Raw genomic sequence first — 19,805 nt, 5'->3', positions numbered from 1 at the left:
TGTCTTTAGCCCTGGAGCTGTCCCGATCGCGGTCTTTATGCTTGTTCGGCTTCTTTTTCTTCTTTTTCTTTTGCCTGATCTTTTTTTTCTCAAGTTCATTGAAATCGTCGGAGAACGAGGTCGTGCCAGGTGGAAAGTACAGCTCACTGATATTTTTTATCTTCTTTTTCTGACAATTTTGGTCCTCGCAATTGATTTTCTTTTTCTTACGAAAGCATGCTCTTGTTTTGGGATCTTTGTCACCGTTGAGAACGCACTTGCAGCATTCGCACGGGGGATTATCCTTGCGAAGGATGCTCGCTATTTTTTCTTGAAACGTTTTCAATTCTAAACGGGGTTTCGGTGGCTGCTGCTCGCTCGACTTCTCCTCCGGCTTCGAGCTTTTCGTTTTAGTCCGTGTTACGCATTCGGGACCGCGCTTATCCGGCCTCGTACTCTTTTTCGGGTAATCACATTTAACCGGTTTTCCCGATGCCTCTTCCCGCTGAATTTTCACCTTAGGACTCTTATCCCTCTTCGGGTTTTTCGATGGCGTTTGTTTTTTTTTCATACAACACCCCGACGTTCGTTGTTGCGACGAATCGTCGCTCTGATTGTCGCCCTCATCCTCGCGTAGGTTTCGAAATTCTTCGCCGTCGTAAACATCGTCGTCATTCATGTTTACCACGCAATGCGTCCCATTGGACCGGTTTGCTAACGCACAACGGTCGTTCGTACATTTTTCATTTCTCGTACCGAACTTGCCACGATTTTTTTTACACAATGCAAAAATAACGGTCGACAGAATGGTCAGAATTATGACGCCGAGCAGAACGAGAAAAGCTATCCATTTTCTCGACGAGTCGCTCTCCCCCCATTTTTGCTGATCTTCCGGATGAACATTGGCCGATCCTCCGCTCGCACTGTCATGGAAATTCGATCACATGTAAAGCGAATTTCATTGACAACATTTGTTTTTTTACGCTCTAACGCATGACCGGAAAAGATTTTGGCCCCGGAATATCCTGGCCGTTGAATTCATTTGACGTTTGAAGTTGACTTTTCATCACAAAAGGCTCCTCGTATTTTAAAAACAAATAAAATGATGTACGGCCAATTGAATTCATTGCGGAAAATAAATCGACGAAAAACTCATTGCAAAACTAGAGAATTTTTGAATACCTACGAAAATCTCATTTTTTCAACGCTCATCTGCGGTCGAAATCAAACCCACCCGTGAGTTGTAGAATTAAGGGGTCTACCCTAATTCGACGGGCAAAAAAACGACTATTTTCACGAATTTTTTTGACCGGTATAAATTATAAATATGAATATAAAGAGTGTTGGGCCTGAAAAATACTCTCTTAAAATACACAATTTTTTTTTTAATTTTTATTTTACTCAGTTTTCGTATAGAAAAATTGGGAAGAAGACAGGTCCAAAAAAAGATGGGGTGTGCACTGTTGATAAAATCTCTGGAAAGGACGATCGGAAAAAAAGGTTTTACATTCAATAGGTAAACGGCTATAGCGCATATCGTACGATTTTTCAAAAATGACAAAATGGCGGCCATTTTTCCAAAAACTACGAAAAAGCACGTTTTTTTTCATCGCTTTTTGCAAAACAAAAATAGTTCCACTCAAAATTTCAAAATTCGTATGATATGCGCTATAGCTACAGCCATAAAGGAAGCGTGGTAAAATTTTGGTAAGGATCGGTTGAATAGTTTCAGAGATTTTATCAACGAGCCGTCCAAAAACGTAATTTTGAGAAAAAGGCGTTTAAGCAAAGGCAGGCACGCGGTACTGCACTGTGTGCTCAGACAGCCAAGTAAACATCGCTCAAAAAAACTTGAACTGCTCAGATCTTTATAAAATTTGAGTGTGATACTTTCAAATATGCATACTTTCGAAAAATGCAACAAAATAAAAAATCGATTTTTTGAAAATTATAATTAGGCTAGACCCCTTAATTGATGAGACCAGGAGATGCTACCGAAGTCGTTAAAATGAGTCTCAAAGTTTAGCGTTCTTTCGAGTAGTGCTTTCCTCAACTCACAGAGCATAAATATAAAGTATTGATTAATCTCTGCTTACGAATCAGCGTTTGTTACTGTCGGATTTATGGAACTACAAGAATAATCTTGAATTCCCGAGGCTCTATGAGGAGATTTTATCATGTCAAACGACTGCAGAACCGGCATGTTTTTCTCTCTTCTTTCGATCAAGGGATTCGCCTGCATTGCCACGTTTTCAGATTTCGTTTGAAAATTATTCGAATAGCGTATGACTCTTCGCCTTCTTCTGACGTACCTAGCCAAATCTGGCCTCCCGAGATTCCGAAGTTCGGTCTCCAGTGCTGATCGAGCCCGTGCATGACTTTTTTCTATAAGAGTTTTGTCGATTATAAAAACAAAAGTACAGTGAAGAAAAAATGTTTGTCGAATTGAAGTTTTTTGAATGACACTTTACGTGGTAACTTTCTACTCCAATCCTCAAGTTTTTCATAGCAATTGTCTTCATTGAAAAAAGGCGTCTCCCGGCGAAGTATCAATTCGCTGTTCCCCGCATTCCTGTGCCAGTATTTTCCATTTAATGGTAATGTCTTTGAATTCATCGTATCCAAAAGCTTCAGACATTCCATCGGACTCAATTGGTTCGACAGATGAGTGAGTTCGACCTCGCCAAAATTTCCTTCGCTCACAATTATCCATATTATCTAAAATTAGTCAATTTCGAATGTATTTTTGAAAAATCTGTCGAAATTAAAAAAGCATCGGAGTGTTATTAATTGAAAAAAAAAAACATGCTCAAATAAATTTGGAAATCGAGAATAATAATGCAAATTGAATATTTTTTACAGTTGAAGCGATCCCACGAATTGTTGTTACGCATCGTTTGGAAAACAATCGAGTAATGGAGAAAAAGTGTGCTTACCTCTGTGAAAAATATGACAAGTATATAAAAATAATTAACAAATTTCATCGCAAAATTCTGACAGAAAAAAATCCAGCCAAGAAACCAATCGACATCGCTGCTGTCATATAAAAACATGACGTGAGGAGATAAACAGTTGAAAATCCACAAAACCTGGCAATAAAATGTCAATGTTTTTGATCTGGGTATTTGATAAGTTCATCCGAGTGTGCGATTTAACCTATCGAGGCGTAAAAAAACTTCTTTTACTCATTTATTTGATATTTTGGGACTCGATCATAGGGACCTCACTTCTGAAGTATGGCCTATGGAACGAGGACTTGTCTCTTCGTAAGGACGAGTCAAACCGTAAGGATGAGCCAAGACTGATATGAAAAAAGACTTGAAATGCTCGATAATCGTTCTCGTATGCTTGATGGCTTTTGAGAGAGTAATTACCAGCCTTACGAAGCAATTTTTTTCGGATTTAAAAGTTCCAAATGATTCGTTGGATTAATTATTTCGTTCTTGATGCTTGCCATTTCTCGTTTTTATTTGTTACGAAACATCACTCGTTTGTAACTACAATTACAGTTAATCAGTGCTGAAAATGAAGACGACATTGCCTGGGAAAAAATCAATAAACTGCTCATTCGACATCCCCGAATGATTTCCATTGAAAACCAAAATTCCAACGATTTCAACAAGAAAGAACTCAAATCTAAATTGAACAATCTTCTGGAACTTCGTCGACGAGACTCGCCGTTTGTCCGGTTTGTTTTTATTGCATTATTATTGAACAATTTTTTTTTGAAATTACCTAATGATTCCAAAATCCCAGGCATCATCGAATTTCAAACGAATTTTCGATTTTCATCGAATTTTTACAATTGATACAACCTAACGCAAGCGAAATAATGAATGATTTTTCGATTCGTTTCATCACACGTTGCATATGTTTTTCAGCATCCACTTGGAAAATAATTTATTTACAAAATCAATAAAGCGTTGAATTTTCGAAAAAATTCCGCTTCTTGTTGAATCCGCGAAAATGTCTAAATTTATTTGGCAAAATTTCTGAACGCAATTTCATTACTGATTTTCGAAATTTTTCGGGAGATTAATTAACCATCGATCAGAACCGCATTTCGTTACGATTCCTTTCAGCAGTTTTTGTGTTGATCTACTTCTGGGTTTTCTAAGATTTGTTTTCGAGTCTATTCTTACTTCGGAATTATCCGAAAATTGCGTGCTCTTCGAATCCGATGAATTCTTCCTGTTCGTCAAGCTTTCATTCTCCTCCGTATCTTCGAGAACAGTTATCAGTATTTTATCGACGGATTGCGGTGACAGGCTTAGCCTGTGATCGGCTATTACGGTCAAGGCGGAATGTCCACTCGTACTCTCATCAGACGAGCACGACGGTTTATCTTCGGCTCTCGAAAAACTATTGCGAGCTTTCGCCACTCGGTGTTCTCGCGGGATTTCGATAGCAGTTTCTGACAAACTTTTCCTTCGAAGTTGCCCGACCGATCGAGCAGAATCTTCGTCTTCTTCCGGAACTAGATTTACGAATTCAATTTCTTCCGGCTCATCAATTGACGACGATATTTTGACAGGCTTTCTCTTCTTTTTAAACGATCGTGCTACGAGTTTTTCCTCGGATGAATCATCGGCGGCGCGCATGTAAATTGATGGCGATACTTCGGAGGAACCGGCGGATTGTGAAACTAAGCGTTTACGGTTTTTCCTCCTTCTTTTACTGGGTTTTACTTCGAAAATATCATCGGAATCTTCACCGGATCTTCTCACGGACTTGAACGATTTTTTACTCAATTTCAGTCGACCATTTTTCGCTGACAGTTTCGAGGTTGCTTTCTGATTCTCAAGAACCAAACGTCCAGCTGTACGAGACTGCATGCGAGAAGAATCAGAAGAGTCTGCGGGTGATGAATCGCTGTCGGTAACTTGCCGATTTTCAACGAAACTTTCGCGAGGCATTTGAAAATTCGGGGATTCCAAAATGTCGATAGACATTTTGGATTTTCTTCGTGATCGCGAAACTTGAGCGGTGTCTTTTGTCGCTGAATGAATCTCAGTAGCTTTTGCAGCTTCGTCGCTTACCAGCAGCAACGATTCTTTGTATTCTCGATAAAACTCGTCCCACAATTTGTCCTTTTCGATCTCTTCCGTGCCTTTTTTCCAACCGATGGCTTTCGCTGGGGACAGTGGATGACGGACGTACTTTCGTCTGGCCTCGTCCCACTGGTAAATATAAGCTTTATCATCATCATATTCCTCTGAGGAAGACGACGAAGACGTGAAATAGACTGGTTTCGTATTTTTCCCGAGACTTCCGCGAACCGTGACGGTGTTCCGAGGCTGTGATTTCCCTTCAGATTTTCTTCTCTTCGAACGCTTCGACGTTTTGTTACTCTCTACAAAAGAAAATTTAATATTCACAAGAAAATAATGTGATGGAATATCATTTTCGATTCGAAATTCGTTTGTCGTATTCAACGATTTTGTTTTATACTTTTAATTTTATTAAGAGAATGGATCAGTCGGTGTATCGCAAACTTGAGTGCGAGAGAGAAAGCTGCAAATTTCGAAATCGAAAGTCTCTGACACAGTTTGACAGATTAAAAAAAGGCTCTGTCAGCCGATTTTCGCCATCGTCCTGCGTAGCCTGAAAGAGTCTTTTTTTAATCGTTCAGACTGTGTCAAAGAAAATCGATTTCAAAAATTCCAAGTGAAAAATATGAAAACTCGTACCTTGGGCTCTGTTACTGATTTCGGAGATCGTTTGCTGCCAGTTCTGTAGATGCTGTGGTATAGGCCTTCCTACTAGGTGGGAGCGATATCCTAACTCGATTGGTGGGGGATATTTTTTACTATGATTACCCACCACTAGAATATCTTCGTCGTCTGAAAAATGTTCAATTTAATTAGAATAAACAAATGGATCGGAAGAACTTTGGATACACATTCGAAACGAATGAAATTTTGACTGTTTCCTTTCAAATAGAAATAATGGAGAAAAAATAAGTATTACGATCATTGCAAGCAACGCTGTCATCCAAGTCGATGAGCTGGGGACCATCCGCTATACTATCATTGTTTTCCTCTGAATTTGGGTTCACGAATTTCGATAATATGCTTGGCGAACGAGGGAGAGGCTTGTCAAAAATGGATTCCACATCGTCGATCGGTGCAGGCACATCTCGAATCACCTCGCGTATTTTTTCCCACGGATAATCGGTTCCACAGTTCGAATCACAATTTTCACTGACAGTCGGTTCGATTTCTTTGGCATTATCGACTGTAACGTAATTTTTTTCGCTATCGGTTTCCCTTGCGGATTGCCCATACGTATCGTTCCCACTCCACTTTATGATCGGTCCTCGTATCTGTTTGTTCCTTCGCACGTGTCGTTTATGACTTTTCGTTGTGTTCACGTGCTCAGATCCGGATTTCGTAGATTTCGAGGAACATCCCGAAGATAAATCCTCAAGACGTTTTTTTAGGGAGGATGTTTGTTCGATTGAGGAATCCGATAGTTTTGGAAGCGCTCTTCGTTTTCTAGAGGACGTTGGGGTACTCGCAGCGCCCGTTTTCATTGCATAATAATATTTTATGCGCAGTAAATTCCTGACTTACTCGTATATCGACAGCACAAGAACTAACGACCCATCGATGTTTACAAAGGCTTTCCAGACATTTGCTCTCTTAGATTTTCAATATGACAGTAAATTCTTTGTTCCATTCGTCATACCGATGTAGTATCACTTCCCATCCGTGTGACGAGTACAATGAGAACCTAAGTATCAACATAACATTTCCAAAAACATTGGCTAGTTGACCCAATCAAAGAAAATATTATCCGTTTTGAGGGATTCGTTAAGGTAGATCATGCCCGAAGGATCGTATTTTATGGGTGTCTAAATTGATCGATTCCTATACTTACTAATTAAAGATATAATCACTTTAAACTAATGTCAGAATTATTGATTCGAAATTGTAAATAAATTTTTTCAACTTATCTTTGGGCGAATAAAATTACAAGCCATTATAATTAAACGGGGATCCATCACACTGACTGAACCCCGAATTTTATTCGTCCCTGATTAAAATACTATAGTTTTTTATGTTAAAAATCGCTTTAGAGAACGCAAAGGGCAAACACAAAGGGAAATGGATCGAGAAAAAAGTATTAATAAAAAGACAGAAGGCTGTAACAGGAATGGTCCGAGCCGAAAAAAAACAAAATGCCGAAATAAGCAAAAAATGAGGTTATACGAGTGCTCATTACCAATTTCGTTTAATCTTTAACGTAATTTTATTACTAGAAAGACAATTGTCTCGAATTTTTTCCGAAACCTTCATTATATACTTCATTGTTATTGTGCACGTTTTTCATAAACTTCGTCAGAAGCGTCAATTCGTTGTATGGAAAGATGAACGATTTAAACACGTTTATTTAAATAAGCAATAAGACGAAATCCTTGAAAATTTGATATACGTGTCAATCGACTATCCATTGGAACACTGTGTAAATTTCAAAACTTTTTTAATAAAATTGTTTCGTGTATGAACTACCTTAAATTTGTTCAAGAACTTGTCATGAAATTATTTTTGGTGGTATATTTTTATAGATAATAAAGAAGAAGCTTCGAGAAGTGATGGTAAAAATTTGTTTTTATCAAACAAAATAAAAAAAAATGGTGAGTAAATTTTGAAAAAACAACTTCTGTGCAGAAAACAACGTCAGCAAAGCGGATTTACTCACTTCTCGCCGATACCGCAAAAAAAAAAAAAACAACGATGGCGTTTCTCATAAAATTAATTTGATTGTACATAATTATTATTCTGATCGCAGGTACAATCCAGTGGGCGATGATTACCAAGAGGAAGACGATGACGATTCGGATGATCCTGATGCTGATACAACGAGTGAGGCGACAACAACGGAAGAAGAATCGACGACAGAAGAGGAGTCGACAACTACAAAAAAGAAGGCGACATCGGACGATCCCTCAATGAAAAAGTCGACAACGAAAACAAAAACTACATCGAATCAACTCTCAACAAAAAAGTCAACATCGAACCAACCTTCAACAACGTCTGGGAAGCTTCACCATCGTTTAATTGAAAAGATACGACAGAAAATATCCGGCAGTAATTCGACTAGTCGACTGTTCCATGGTTATTAGGAAATTATTTTATTTTTACATTAGTTAAAGAAACAAGATCGGTAACACTTCAAAATCGTTGACTATGCAAAATCTTTATTTTCGCGTTCTGCAAACAAGTGTGAAATCATCTGCGATTTTAAATGACAAAAACTCAAGTGCTCCATTCATTTTGTTCATTTTCCTCAATATGAATGGGAAATACTGCGTGACGAAGAGCTTCGTGCAATCATTGTTTCAGTTACGATATTGACGTAAACTAAAATGAACCGGTACGAAAATTTCTCTAGTTTACAATCAATAATCCCATTTATTTTTATAGATTACAAAAGTCTTACGTTACCACTGCCCTGGGCCTTGATTATTTTGGGGAGTACAGTGATCGTCACATGTTCATGTGCCCTCTACATACGAAATCGACTGGCCGCGTGTTTTCATAAATCCACCGAGAAGAATAAGAAGAAGCCTAAGAGGTGGATAATAGTCGAATAAATAGATAGAGCGATTAAGTAATCAGCGATCCCGATAATTTTAATTGACAAAATCGTGATCGTAATATCAGTAAAATGTTGTTCGCTGACGCTGAACGAGGAAGATCGATACCAAGGAGCCGGAAAAAATCAATATCATCTAGGAAATCGAGAGCCAGATCCTTGTCACAGGATATCAGAAACGTCGCCATCCAGAAAAACAGCACCATGACGACATCCAATGAAAACGATGAACCTACGACTGGCTGTTACACATGTTGCAAAAAAAAGAAAAAACGCGCGAGAAATAAAAAATAATAAATTGCCTTCCGTATTTATTTGCCGGTTACGTAAGTCCCGTAAACATATGAATACAAACGAAATTTATTGACTCAAAAAACAAATGTGATTTTGATTGATCCTACGAAAAATTCTATTCAACTAGCAAAACTACTTTAAAAATGATTTACTTACTTTCACTGACGAGTCTTTTAAGGTAGATCATGCCCGTAGGATCGTATTTTATGGGTGTCTAAATTGGATCGATTCTTACTTCTTAATTAAAGATATAATGACTTTAAACTAATGTCAGAATTATTGATTCGAAATGGTAAATAATTTTTTCCAACTTATCTTTTGGCGTATGAAATTACAAGCCATTAATTGAATGAACGGGGATCCATCACTGACTGAACCCCAAATTTTATTCGTCCCTGATGAAAATACTACAGTTTTTTTATATTAAAAATCGCTTTAGAGAGCGCGAAGGGAAAACACAGAGGGGAATGGATCGAGAAAAAAGTATTGATAAAAAGACAGAAGGCTGTGACAGGAATGGTCTGAGCCAAAAAGAAACAAAATGTCGAAATAAGCAAATGTGAGGTTATTCGAGTGCTCAGTACCAATTTCGTTCAATCTTTATCGTAATTTTATTACTAGGAAAACAATCGTCTCGATTTTTTTCCGAAACCTTCACTATATACTTCATTGTTATTGTATACGTTTTTCATAAACTTCGTAAGAAGCGTCAATTCGTTGTATGGAAAGATGAACGATTTTTTACGCATAGTCCCTTTAACCCTGTGTATTTTTCTTCATATTTAAAAACACGTTTATTTAAATAAATTGAAACACTGTGTAAATTTTAAGACTTTCTTAAGAAAATCATATCGTGCATGATCTACCTTTTGGCACTCTCTTTTAAGGACGTTCAATTAAGCGAAGTAATCGTAATTATGAAAGTTCAAAGGAGCTTTCTTTTCTTTTGAGTATGTGTCAAAACAAACGTACTTGAATGACATTTGTTCGATTCTCGATACAAAATGTATGGATTGCTCGAATTAACTTTGTCCTTTTTTTATCTGCAATTGAATTGTCAGTTCATCAGTTGCACCATCGATATAAATCTCTCGGAACTGGAATATCTGGCAGGGCATTTGAATACGTACGAGTGCATACGTCTCATAGCTGCCCTGCATTACACAGCCTACGATTTGCCGAAGAGTATCGCCGCGACTGGTAAAGTTTCGTTTACCAGTATTTTCACATGAAGTTTAAAAGAAAAGCGCACGATTATTGTAATGGATCGTTTCAAATTATAAAATAATAGAGCGAAAAGTCGCTGAAGACATTCCGTGTCTTCATCAACTCATACACTGGAACAGTTTACCGAATGAGGGTAAAGGAAAAACTCACGAACATCTCGAGCGTCGGCTTCGCCAATTGAATCGACACGATTTAGCAGACTGGCTCGGAAAAACAGTTTTCAAGCAGCTTGGAAATGATTTGGAAAAATCATTGAAAAATCCTTTCGGTGAACTCGGAGAAAAGGAGACCGAAACGCAGTAAGCAGGATAATTCAATGGCAAACTTTTTTGATGATTGTTTATTTCTGTTTTGTCCTCATGCAATTGAACAATGAAAAATCAATAACCCCGCTATGCTTCGATTGTATTTCAACTCCAGATACCCCGTAACACTGGATCCCGTGGAGAAACCTGAGGAGGAAAATCCTTGGTTACCTCTGGACACATTGCTGATGACACTTCTTGCTGGACTGCTCGCTACTTTCGTTACGTTAACAGTCGCTTTCGCGGTGTACAATATAAAATTGAAATTGCAGCAACGAGCGCTGGAAAAAGACGAAGCGAGAAAACATTGCAAAAAATGTTCATCGAGGAAGTTTCGAAAGGATGACGAATGCGGATGAGTCAAAAAATTCTGAATACTCAAATATTATTTAATCTAACGATCCACGGTGCATCGATAACGAAAGTATAAAAAAAATATTAGTAAGAAGATATTGGAGCTTTGAAAAACAGTATCAAGAATAATGAAAAAGATTTTCATCTTTTTCGTGTAGAGTTTTGAGCAGCTTTTGATCTTCGACTATAAAAACGTTGTCGAGGAAACAGCTTTGATTAATCCGTGTGGGAATCGTTGTGATGAAATAAATTTCACGAAAATTTGTGTCATTTCAAATCTATCTGCCTCAACTGTTACGAAGATAATAATTTGCAATTGCAGAATCACGTAAATATCGATTCTCGATGGCTTTCTGTCTATCACGATACAAACATTGGCATAAATTTTCTTCGATTCATTCGTCACTGCATGAAATTCAAATGACCTCGAACGTGACTCGACAATGGAAACTACAGAAGTGCAAAAGTGGTACGTCGACTGCGGCGAAATAAAAAATTGACCAAGAGACGCGAGCAGATGCAATAACACTCCCGAAGATTGCTCTCGCGCATCTGCCTGCTCCGCAGCCACTAAAGAATAATCGTTCGTGTCTAGAAATAAGGCAACTTCAAGACTCGAATATAGCGCTCTGACTGTTAAATGGACCGAAATTACTCAGCCAGCGGTATAATTCGTCTTCAACCAAGATTTTCATGTTTATGTCACTGCTCCCGTTCTTTCGAAGAGAATATATTATACAAAAGTACCTTTACAATTGAGCCAAGCGCGAAGAGAATATTATGCGTATTATTTATTTCGCATCATTTGTAAAATTCATTTATCTCAAATCGTCAATAAGTTTTCATGAAAGTTACACATTTTTTTACAACTGAAAATTCAGGTACATTATTTATCATTGTTTTGGTTATTTCAAGTACTCGATTAAAAATATTTCAATTTCCCTAATCCTAATTTTAAGTACAAGCGTACAAAGTTCTGTCAACGATTTGCTATATCGAGCAAGAGTCCGATAATAAAAATAATAAATCTTAAGATCAGTATCGCGTGCGTCCATTGTAATTGGGTCAAAAAAATATTGGATTAAAAAATCAGCGTAAAAAGTTGTTTCAAAACGAAGAATGAGCATCATCAGTCCCAACGAATCCAATTCAGCTTCTGGACTTTGTCGAATCGTTCGTCTCACTTCGATCGTGTTCTTCGATAGCGTGCTTCAATTCCTTGAATATTAGAGCCAAGGCAATATCAAGTGCCTCTGACGTTTCTGTTGTGCCGGAGATATTCAAATGGGATTTGAGAATTTCATTGACCAACGGCTCCAATACCTGTAAACCAACGTGTTTAAAAAATGTTTGAATGCAGTTTTAAGAGAATGGAAGAAAAGATTAATCTCGAATTCTGTAAGCGTAAAGAATAAACAGAAAATTCGATTTGTCTTTGAATAAAAATCAAAGTACGAGGTTCTATCGACCGGTAATTCGAATGAACGAAAAAAGTCTCGTTAACAATTCGACAACGACATTGAATCTAATTTTTTGCACGAACGAATCTCGTCAATAGTTTTCATTTGTTTTTGTCAGCATCTCAAAAACTAACGAACCTCGAATGGCCTCGTAGTTTGTCCTCGTCGGGCGTGTCTTTCGCCAGCCATATGAAGAGCAGCGACACACAATTCTGGATCGTGAAGAAATTCAATAGCTTGTTCAAATGTACTCATTATGTTGAGACAGTGCGCGTGAAATGTTCGATCGTTAGCAAGTTCTTCCAACTCTCGACCACGAAACTTCGGGAATTCCTCCTGATATTCGGGATAATTCCGAAAAAAACTACAATAAAAAATCTTATAAATTATAATTGGCATCTAAACAACAATTGCACAAGCATTCAATTAAATTTCTTATTCAACATGTTTTTTTATTAAAATGATACGAAAATTTGGTGGAAATTCAACCGGTAAACTCACAATGTTTTTTTTGACATTTAGAGTTTTATTATGCCTCGTTGCCCATCAATCTTTCCATTCCCTTTCAATCATGTTGATCGCAAATCTATTCACCGTCACAAGTATCACGTTGATACGATTACGATAAAGTAAAATATGAAACTTACGTAATCATGATCTCAACACCAATTTCACGGATATTTGGTTGCAATTCACTCCAACATTTCATTATGAGATTTCGTTGTTTCGCGGTTAATCCAGTACCCGGATCAATTTCGTCAGTTTCGTCAGCTCCAAAAAAATAACTTATTATCGATCCCATCACGCGAGCCTTCAACGCGACAATAAATTTGCTCGGTTTACGATTTAATCACAATATTGATTGAAAAACCAAACTGTCTCCTGCTATGTGTGTAGCGATGTGATTTATCAAAGCATTCTCAAACACTGAGCTGCCTGGCTGTACTTCAAACAGTTTTAAACGCTGCGTCGTTCGCGTTTTGGATTGTTCGCCCGGAGGAGGGGCTGTCGAGGCCACGTTTCTCGGATCCCATCACAATTTCAGCCACTACCAGCATGTCCATATTCTGGACATGCAGTCCTGAAAAAAAATTCAAAGGAAGGACGAAACGCCTCGTTAAGTATTTATTAAAAAATATATTTTACTCAAAAGTTGTAGAATTTGAAATTCTTTTTGACAGGCTTTTTGACATTAATAATTTTACCCCTAATTTATGCGATGATGATTTTTCACACATCTTTTAATGACTTACTTTTCAATGAACAATTGAATTCATTGGGTACTAAATTTATAATTTTTTACCGAGAATACTTACGGAATTGTTTTCTTTTTACATAATTGTTACGTTTCCTACACAATTGAAAATCTCTTTATTCATAGTCAAGGAAGTATTCGTGATTCACAATATGATAAAACGCCTCTATTGACGAATGAGTCGCAATAAGATTCCGGGAGTGCTTCCGGTTTTTGTCCGGTGAAGACTGCTGTCCGAAGTCCTCGCTCGTGCCCTCTGACCCCAGAGGCCCGAGTCCACTCGAGGGGCTCCCTTTTTCATGAGGATCACCCCTTAGAAAAGGATCTTTCCAAGGAAAAGAAGGATTCTTCCCAAGAAAAATCCTGAAAATTTGTTTACCTCGCGAGATAAAGAAAAAGTGAAAAGTGTCCGTAAGGAATTTCAGAAAATGTTCCTTTCAATCGTAATTTTCAATGATGACAAAGAGACTCGTATAATTATTGAAAATATTTCATGAAAAATGAAACTTCGACGAATATTTTTGTGATTCCATTTGCTTACTCATCAACGAGCAACTATTATTAAAATCGTTGACATTCCTGATCACTGTGCAGGACGTTAGAACGAACAATTTTTCGCTCCTACTTATTGCCGTTTGAAGAAAGCGGTTTTCGTACTTTATCGTACGTATAAAGAATTCGTTCGAGATAGAATTCGCTCGTGTCAAAGTCAAAACGCGCTCGTGCCGTGGAGTCTCGAACTTTATGGACTTCACCACTATTCGACGTGTTGATATTTGTTGACTGGCAATGACCAAGTTGATGAACTTAGTTTCTCTCTACTTCTAGGTCATTCAACATTTCAAAATATTGATCATCGATATTATTGCTGTTATCATTATTATGAAAGGTGATTTAGCTTTTTAACCGAAGAATTGATGAGCAGGGACGATTTCGACCTCAGATAAACCTCGAGAAAAAAGGCTTTTGTCGGTTTTCTGAATTCTCAAGTTATTCAACGTTCTTTTCGTCAACGAATTTTCCATGGAATTTCATTTATCGTTAATCATTCTACTCCCTTAAAAATAGAGTAGAATAAATCAATGCATTTACCCTCTAAACGAAAAGAAAAGAAAACACCAAAAAAAGTATTGAGTGCCAAAACTTATAGCAGCTTATAGTTGGAGACTGAAAAAGAGATAAAAAAAAAAAAATCTACTCGCTATCGAACAGCGAGATAATTATATGGACAAGTCCCTTAATATTGTTTTATAACTAATTTAAGCGATCGCTCAACAAGACTCACGCCAACGACTCTGAACAAGTACATGTTGCTGTCTGCAATTTCACACGTTATGACAGCGATTCTTCCATATCACATTAATCGATAATTGATGAGAAAAAAAGCGTGTCAAAATAAAAAATATTGCGATTCATACCATTTCGTTGTTTCCAATTTCCTTATGCTTCTTTCCAACCACCATCGTGACGACTTTATATTCCACGTTGACGAAACATTTTGACGTTACATAGCCTAAAATTAGAATAATCTGACACGACGCAAAACATGCATCAACTTTTTGATGAAGAAAAAAGACAATCGTTGTAATTCGGGAACATTCGAAAGATTTTTATTGTGGTCTACATTATCGAATGTTAGTTTTGTAGTTTAAAATTAATGTTACGAAAGAATAATACAAACACTGCAGATGCCCTGCTGTCAACGACTGCGATCGTTTGGCGAAATGGTTACATTAATCTCACAATTTAAGTCAATTCTCGAACGGGCCTCGGTTATCTGAAAGTTTGTCTCGACGGATGACGATGCAGTAAAAATAGTCTGCTGGAAGGAGCCATCGACTTTAATCGAATGATGAAATATTCAGTATTACACAAAGCACGCAGATGAGGCGAATATTAAAATGCGAGATAAAACATGGATTTATGAGTGTCGATAAAAATTTGAAAAACGCAATAACGTAACGCGAAGAAATATTGATTTTTTATTCATAGTTCACATTGATTTTTTACAGAAAGTTTGAATACTTTTGCACGTCGAATAAAACCTTTAGGTTTTCATAAATAATTTTTCTTATCAAAATATTAATGAGTTCTAAAAAATTCTTCATATTTTTATGGTAATTGCTTACCGTGAGTCAAATAATTTAAAAAAAAAATCAAATAAAACGTCAAAATTTATACAATATTAATTTTACAATTTTCATTGTTCGTCATAATCAGTGGAAATCGATTTCATAAAACATCGTTTCGTATAGCGAGCCGTAAAATTTTCCAAAAAAAATGAATTTTCTTCAAATTTTTCAATAAAATATTCGCTTTCCACTCGGTGAAATGAGAAACGGAGTTAAAATAGCCTATTAAATTAAGAGTCTTGGCCGGGAACCGGGAACATAATAGACCAAGCCTTGTTCATCGTTTTGACCCATATATCCTCGACTTCCTTCGTGAAATCTTTGCCCACATTTCTACGCAGTACATCGACCATCACTGCCGTGATATTCTGAAAAAAATCGCTTAGTCAAAACTCGAATGAAAGCCCACAATTTCTGATGCAATAAAAGAAATTTTGTGTGAAATAATTTCGGAGTTAAATTCTCACTTAATTTTCATACGAATTTGATATAATTTCATTGAAAATTTAACTGTTAAAACTTCCGAGTTGAAATTGAATGGAAAATCGAAATTCGCGCATGACGAAACAGGATCGTAAAACAACGATTGATTCTATTTTTGAAACTTCAAATTTCATTTTGATCGCGTCTGAGAGCACAAAGTTTCCAGAATACTTCGCTCTGGACCACTGAGATTTGAATGCGAGGCAAATTTAACGGTTTTCATTCCCAGATATCGACGTACATTACATGAGATATAAATAATACGAATTCATATAACGAGCGTCACAGTTTCTCGAGACAATTACGATCGACTCGCAGACAAATTGCATGATTGCCTGGTCGGATTGAAATATTAACGAATTGACGAAATGAGATGTGATCTCGAAGCGACGATCTCATTTTTCGCATCGTATCTTCGGATTATTACCCAAGACCCCTCGTTTGAGTATTCGTAACCCGAGAACCGTAGTTTTCATTTGTCAAACATTTACCTCGATAAACCATATTTACTTGTTTGAGGAATTTTACGAGGAAAAGTAACCCCGGAAAGAGGAAAAAAAACGTTTTTACGGTAGCTCTAAAACACGCTGACTCACGCTGATGGTTTCTTTCGTCAGACCCCGTATTACGTGCCTCGAGCCAAGACCTTCGAGATGTGGTACAAGACGATCAACATCGGTCAAATTTAGGATCATTGTGTTCAGAGCTTTAGCGACGTTCACTCCATGGGCTTGGAACTTTTTGTTCTGTGGCAATTCACTGCGCGGTACGTCTTTAAATGACACGAATAGAGACTGATAGTCGGGATAAGCATCGATCAAACTGCAAAACAAATATTCATTAATAATCGTAAAATTTTCACTAAATTCTTCCTCGTTTTATTGGTTTTATTTATCCTCCGAAAAGCAGCAAATGATGTTGAAAAATGCCCGAAATTATGAACGAGCCATTGAACAATCTGCTGTGTATTTTCGTTCACTGATTTCGCGCGCAATCTTTTTACGGTGCAGGCTCGAGGACATGGCGGAATAATTTTCCAGGTGACAGGGCACATACCCTAAACACATCTCCACTTGGAATCTGCGAGCTCGCATACTTATAATGATATATATGAAATGCTGTACGTTCGTACAGCACAGAACTGCTACTTGGTAAGCAGCTTGACCAGAAACCCGAACACGTGCGTAGCTCCAAGTGCGATTGTGCCATGAATATGCAACAGCCGGAAGAATATACTCTGCATAATACCCGTAGGTACAAACAGCCGGTATAAAAGCAAATCTTCCGGACCTTCGAGGCTTTTGCGATCAAGGTTTGCTCAATTTAATCCGGTATTTGAGTTCCTTTGTTGTGGAATTTTGAGAATATCGATTCATCAATAAACGGGAGGGAATCTCGCCGCGATTAGGGAAGGAACTGCAACGTATTTTGAGCGATGAGGAACCCGAACGAGTGTACGAAAACACAAACATCTGCGGAACTTTGAATCTGACAGGAAAAGTTTATAGAAATTTGTCTTCGGATGAACGAAGGTTTTGGATAATTATTCATTTGAGTTGTATCTGGGGAGAAAATGTTCCGAGGAAAATGATGATTTTTTTTTGTGAGGAAAAATGAACTGTGATCGCTGTTGTTATCGCAGTAACATTTGTTTCCGAGCTTGGGGATTTTCCTGACGCGTTAAATTTTGGTTAAAAGTTGTGTCGATCGGAGTTTTCGTGGGAATGAGTGGTTTCCGTACGCTAATGATCGCGGGGCGGTAATTAACACGAAGACTCGTTAAATCGTGAAGTATAATAGATAAAAACGAAAGTTTACCTCATTTGAGTGAAGTGAAAAGAAAATATTTTCGAGCTTTGGAGGTAGCTTCGTGGTTTTGCGTCAACGTTCTTTTTTCATTTTTCTCTCTCCTTTTAATCTGGATTTTAAATAACTCCACTGGGTTATCCCTCGTTTAATTAGATCTCAGAAAGCGGAGTATTCGTAAATTTTGAGAGGCAAGAACAGCGTTTGCTGCATCGCTCCCGAGGAGATAATTACACCGGCTGGAGTAACGATTAATCGAGAATCGATATTTCAAGTGGTTTTGGCGCGAGAGAGAAACGGAAGAGGAAGGGAGCGAGAGAGGAGGATGAGAGATAAATTTGCTTCCGTTCGTAACGATAGTACATGCTTAATTACCTCAACATAATGTCGAGACCTGAAGCTACGAGATCCTTCGTCAATAATGCCCATGTTGTCTGTAATATATTGATCTCACGATCGCTCAATCCGGTCACAGGATCAACTTTGTCATTTCCACTGCTTGCCATATTGATCTACACCAATAATTGCAGGATATTTTATTTGTCGAAAAAAAATAGCGCTCGGTGCGTTTACGATGAAACAAGAATGAAAACGAAAAAATTAAAACCTGAACGAAAATTGAAGTTTCTCATTATTTTGGTAGAATAATCAGTTGGATGATCGATTTCGAAGATTCTTTGGAGAATAAATACTTGCCAATAACTCTGTTGACCGAATACAAAAAAGCGAAAAATTGATCGCTTTCGAAAATGACCTTTAATAATTAGGATTCCGGTGATGGAATTTTCAAGCCGAAAGTTGTTTCCTCGAACCTTGTCTATATAGCATGTAAAATATTATTATTTTCAGCGCGTAATTAAGAGGTAATGCTCCAATGGTAAATACAACGATCGCTTTTGTCAATAGAATAAAAATATGAATTTATTGTGAAAAATTGTTTGTCGAAGGGAAATGAATAAAAGTCACTGTGACGAAGAGACGAAACCGAACTCGGTCCTCACTGTCTCGCTCCTCGAGTCCTACTACATTCATCTTTCAATATCACGCGATACCCTTCCGTGCCCCAGGCTCGGAGGAGGGGAAACACAATCTCTCTCGGTCTCTCCCTCTCTCACTCTCTCTCTCTCTCTCTCTTCCTTTCACGCCCTATCTGTCTTCCTCTCGCTTTCGCTTTCTCTCTGTCATTTGACAAAGCAGAATATGGACTTCGGGGCAGGTAATATCGATAAAAATTGATCCGTCACAAAGATACTTTGAACTACTATTGCAGATATATTCCACAGACATTATTATTATTATTATCGTTGTCATCATTTTTATTTCCCTCAGGACAAAAAGGGGAAAATGAGTTTCTTTTGCTCCATAAAGCTTTCGGGGTTTCTCGGTATCCTATTTTTGACGAAATAAACAGTTATACAGCGAACGAGGTGAACCCGGAGATTCCAACTTCTTTTAAATAACTCCCAATTCTCGGTCCTCATTATTCAGCTTTTCGCTTCCGCACACAAAAATTCAAATCGGTTAACAGATGAGAAAAAACATTTTCCCTTCGGTTTTGCATTTTGCAGTCCCTAGAACTCAGAGGTTTTATCGGAATCGGGATTGAGCGTTTGAGGTTTTTCGCGGTGACAAAATTACAAAATTCTGCGTCAAAAAAAAAAACATTTTAAAAAGTGCACTTCAGCTTTGGGCATGTGGACAGTAAATAGATGAAGAGCTGTCACTTTTCTCAAGTTTTCTTTTGATAGGTGCAAAAATATTATTGTGAAATTGATTTAAGCAGGGAGCGGTGACATATTTTGAAAATTCGCAATTAAGGGGATTCGAGTTTCACTCGAATATAAGTGAACTCCAGTGGAAACGTGGCTTTCAATGTTTTTCCCAACACGATAAACAGCAATTATAGGCA

The 19,805-nt window shown here is 37.6% G+C and overlaps 4 protein-coding genes across 6 annotated transcripts; 1 reads left to right on the top strand and 3 right to left on the bottom strand.

The window, feature by feature from the left end:
• Positions 1-3,254: 3,254 nt before the first annotated feature.
• LOC122407058 (uncharacterized) lies at positions 3,255-6,657 on the bottom strand. The gene is made up of 3 exons (XM_043413028.1): positions 5,950-6,657; positions 5,670-5,822; positions 3,255-5,332 (listed from the first exon to the last, which is right to left on the bottom strand). Exons 1-3 carry the CDS (start codon positions 6,512-6,514, stop codon positions 3,987-3,989), a joined length of 2,064 nt encoding a protein of 687 aa, XP_043268963.1. The 5' UTR covers positions 6,515-6,657; the 3' UTR covers positions 3,255-3,986.
• Positions 6,658-7,718: 1,061 nt separating this feature from the next.
• On the top strand, positions 7,719-8,788 carry LOC122419284 (protein PXR1-like). The gene is made up of 3 exons (XM_043433716.1): positions 7,719-7,723; positions 7,774-8,072; positions 8,649-8,788. The coding sequence occupies exons 1-3, from the start codon at positions 7,719-7,721 to the stop codon at positions 8,786-8,788; spliced, it is 444 nt and encodes a 147-aa protein (XP_043289651.1).
• A 2,748-nt stretch (positions 8,789-11,536) lies between these two features.
• Positions 11,537-15,303, bottom strand: LOC122412627 (globin CTT-VI-like). 2 transcript variants are annotated; one of them, XM_043422341.1, is made up of 5 exons: positions 15,157-15,303; positions 14,894-14,988; positions 12,868-13,301; positions 12,359-12,584; positions 11,537-12,083 (listed from the first exon to the last, which is right to left on the bottom strand). In XM_043422341.1, the coding sequence occupies exons 3-5, from the start codon at positions 13,020-13,022 to the stop codon at positions 11,910-11,912; spliced, it is 555 nt and encodes a 184-aa protein (XP_043278276.1). In that variant the 5' UTR covers positions 13,023-13,301; positions 14,894-14,988; positions 15,157-15,303; the 3' UTR covers positions 11,537-11,909. The 2 variants fall into 2 exon arrangements, with proteins under 2 accessions (XP_043278276.1, XP_043278268.1); XM_043422333.1 differs by lacking the exons at positions 14,894-14,988; positions 15,157-15,303 and having other exon boundaries at positions 12,868-14,765.
• Positions 15,304-15,434: 131 nt separating this feature from the next.
• glob1 (globin 1) lies at positions 15,435-18,908 on the bottom strand. 2 transcript variants are annotated; one of them, XM_043422360.1, is made up of 4 exons: positions 18,504-18,908; positions 18,272-18,408; positions 16,687-16,912; positions 15,435-15,975 (listed from the first exon to the last, which is right to left on the bottom strand). In XM_043422360.1, exons 2-4 carry the CDS (start codon positions 18,400-18,402, stop codon positions 15,838-15,840), a joined length of 495 nt encoding a protein of 164 aa, XP_043278295.1. In that variant the 5' UTR covers positions 18,403-18,408; positions 18,504-18,908; the 3' UTR covers positions 15,435-15,837. The 2 variants fall into 2 exon arrangements, with proteins under 2 accessions (XP_043278295.1, XP_043278288.1); XM_043422353.1 differs by having other exon boundaries at positions 18,593-18,908.
• Positions 18,909-19,805: the final 897 nt, after the last annotated feature.

Source organism: Venturia canescens, chromosome 1 (assembly GCF_019457755.1).
Source record: "Venturia canescens isolate UGA chromosome 1, ASM1945775v1, whole genome shotgun sequence".
Lineage (NCBI taxonomy): Eukaryota > Metazoa > Arthropoda > Insecta > Hymenoptera > Ichneumonidae > Venturia > Venturia canescens.
Note: the sequence above shows the minus strand (reverse complement) of the source record. Positions and strands in the feature narration are given on the sequence as shown.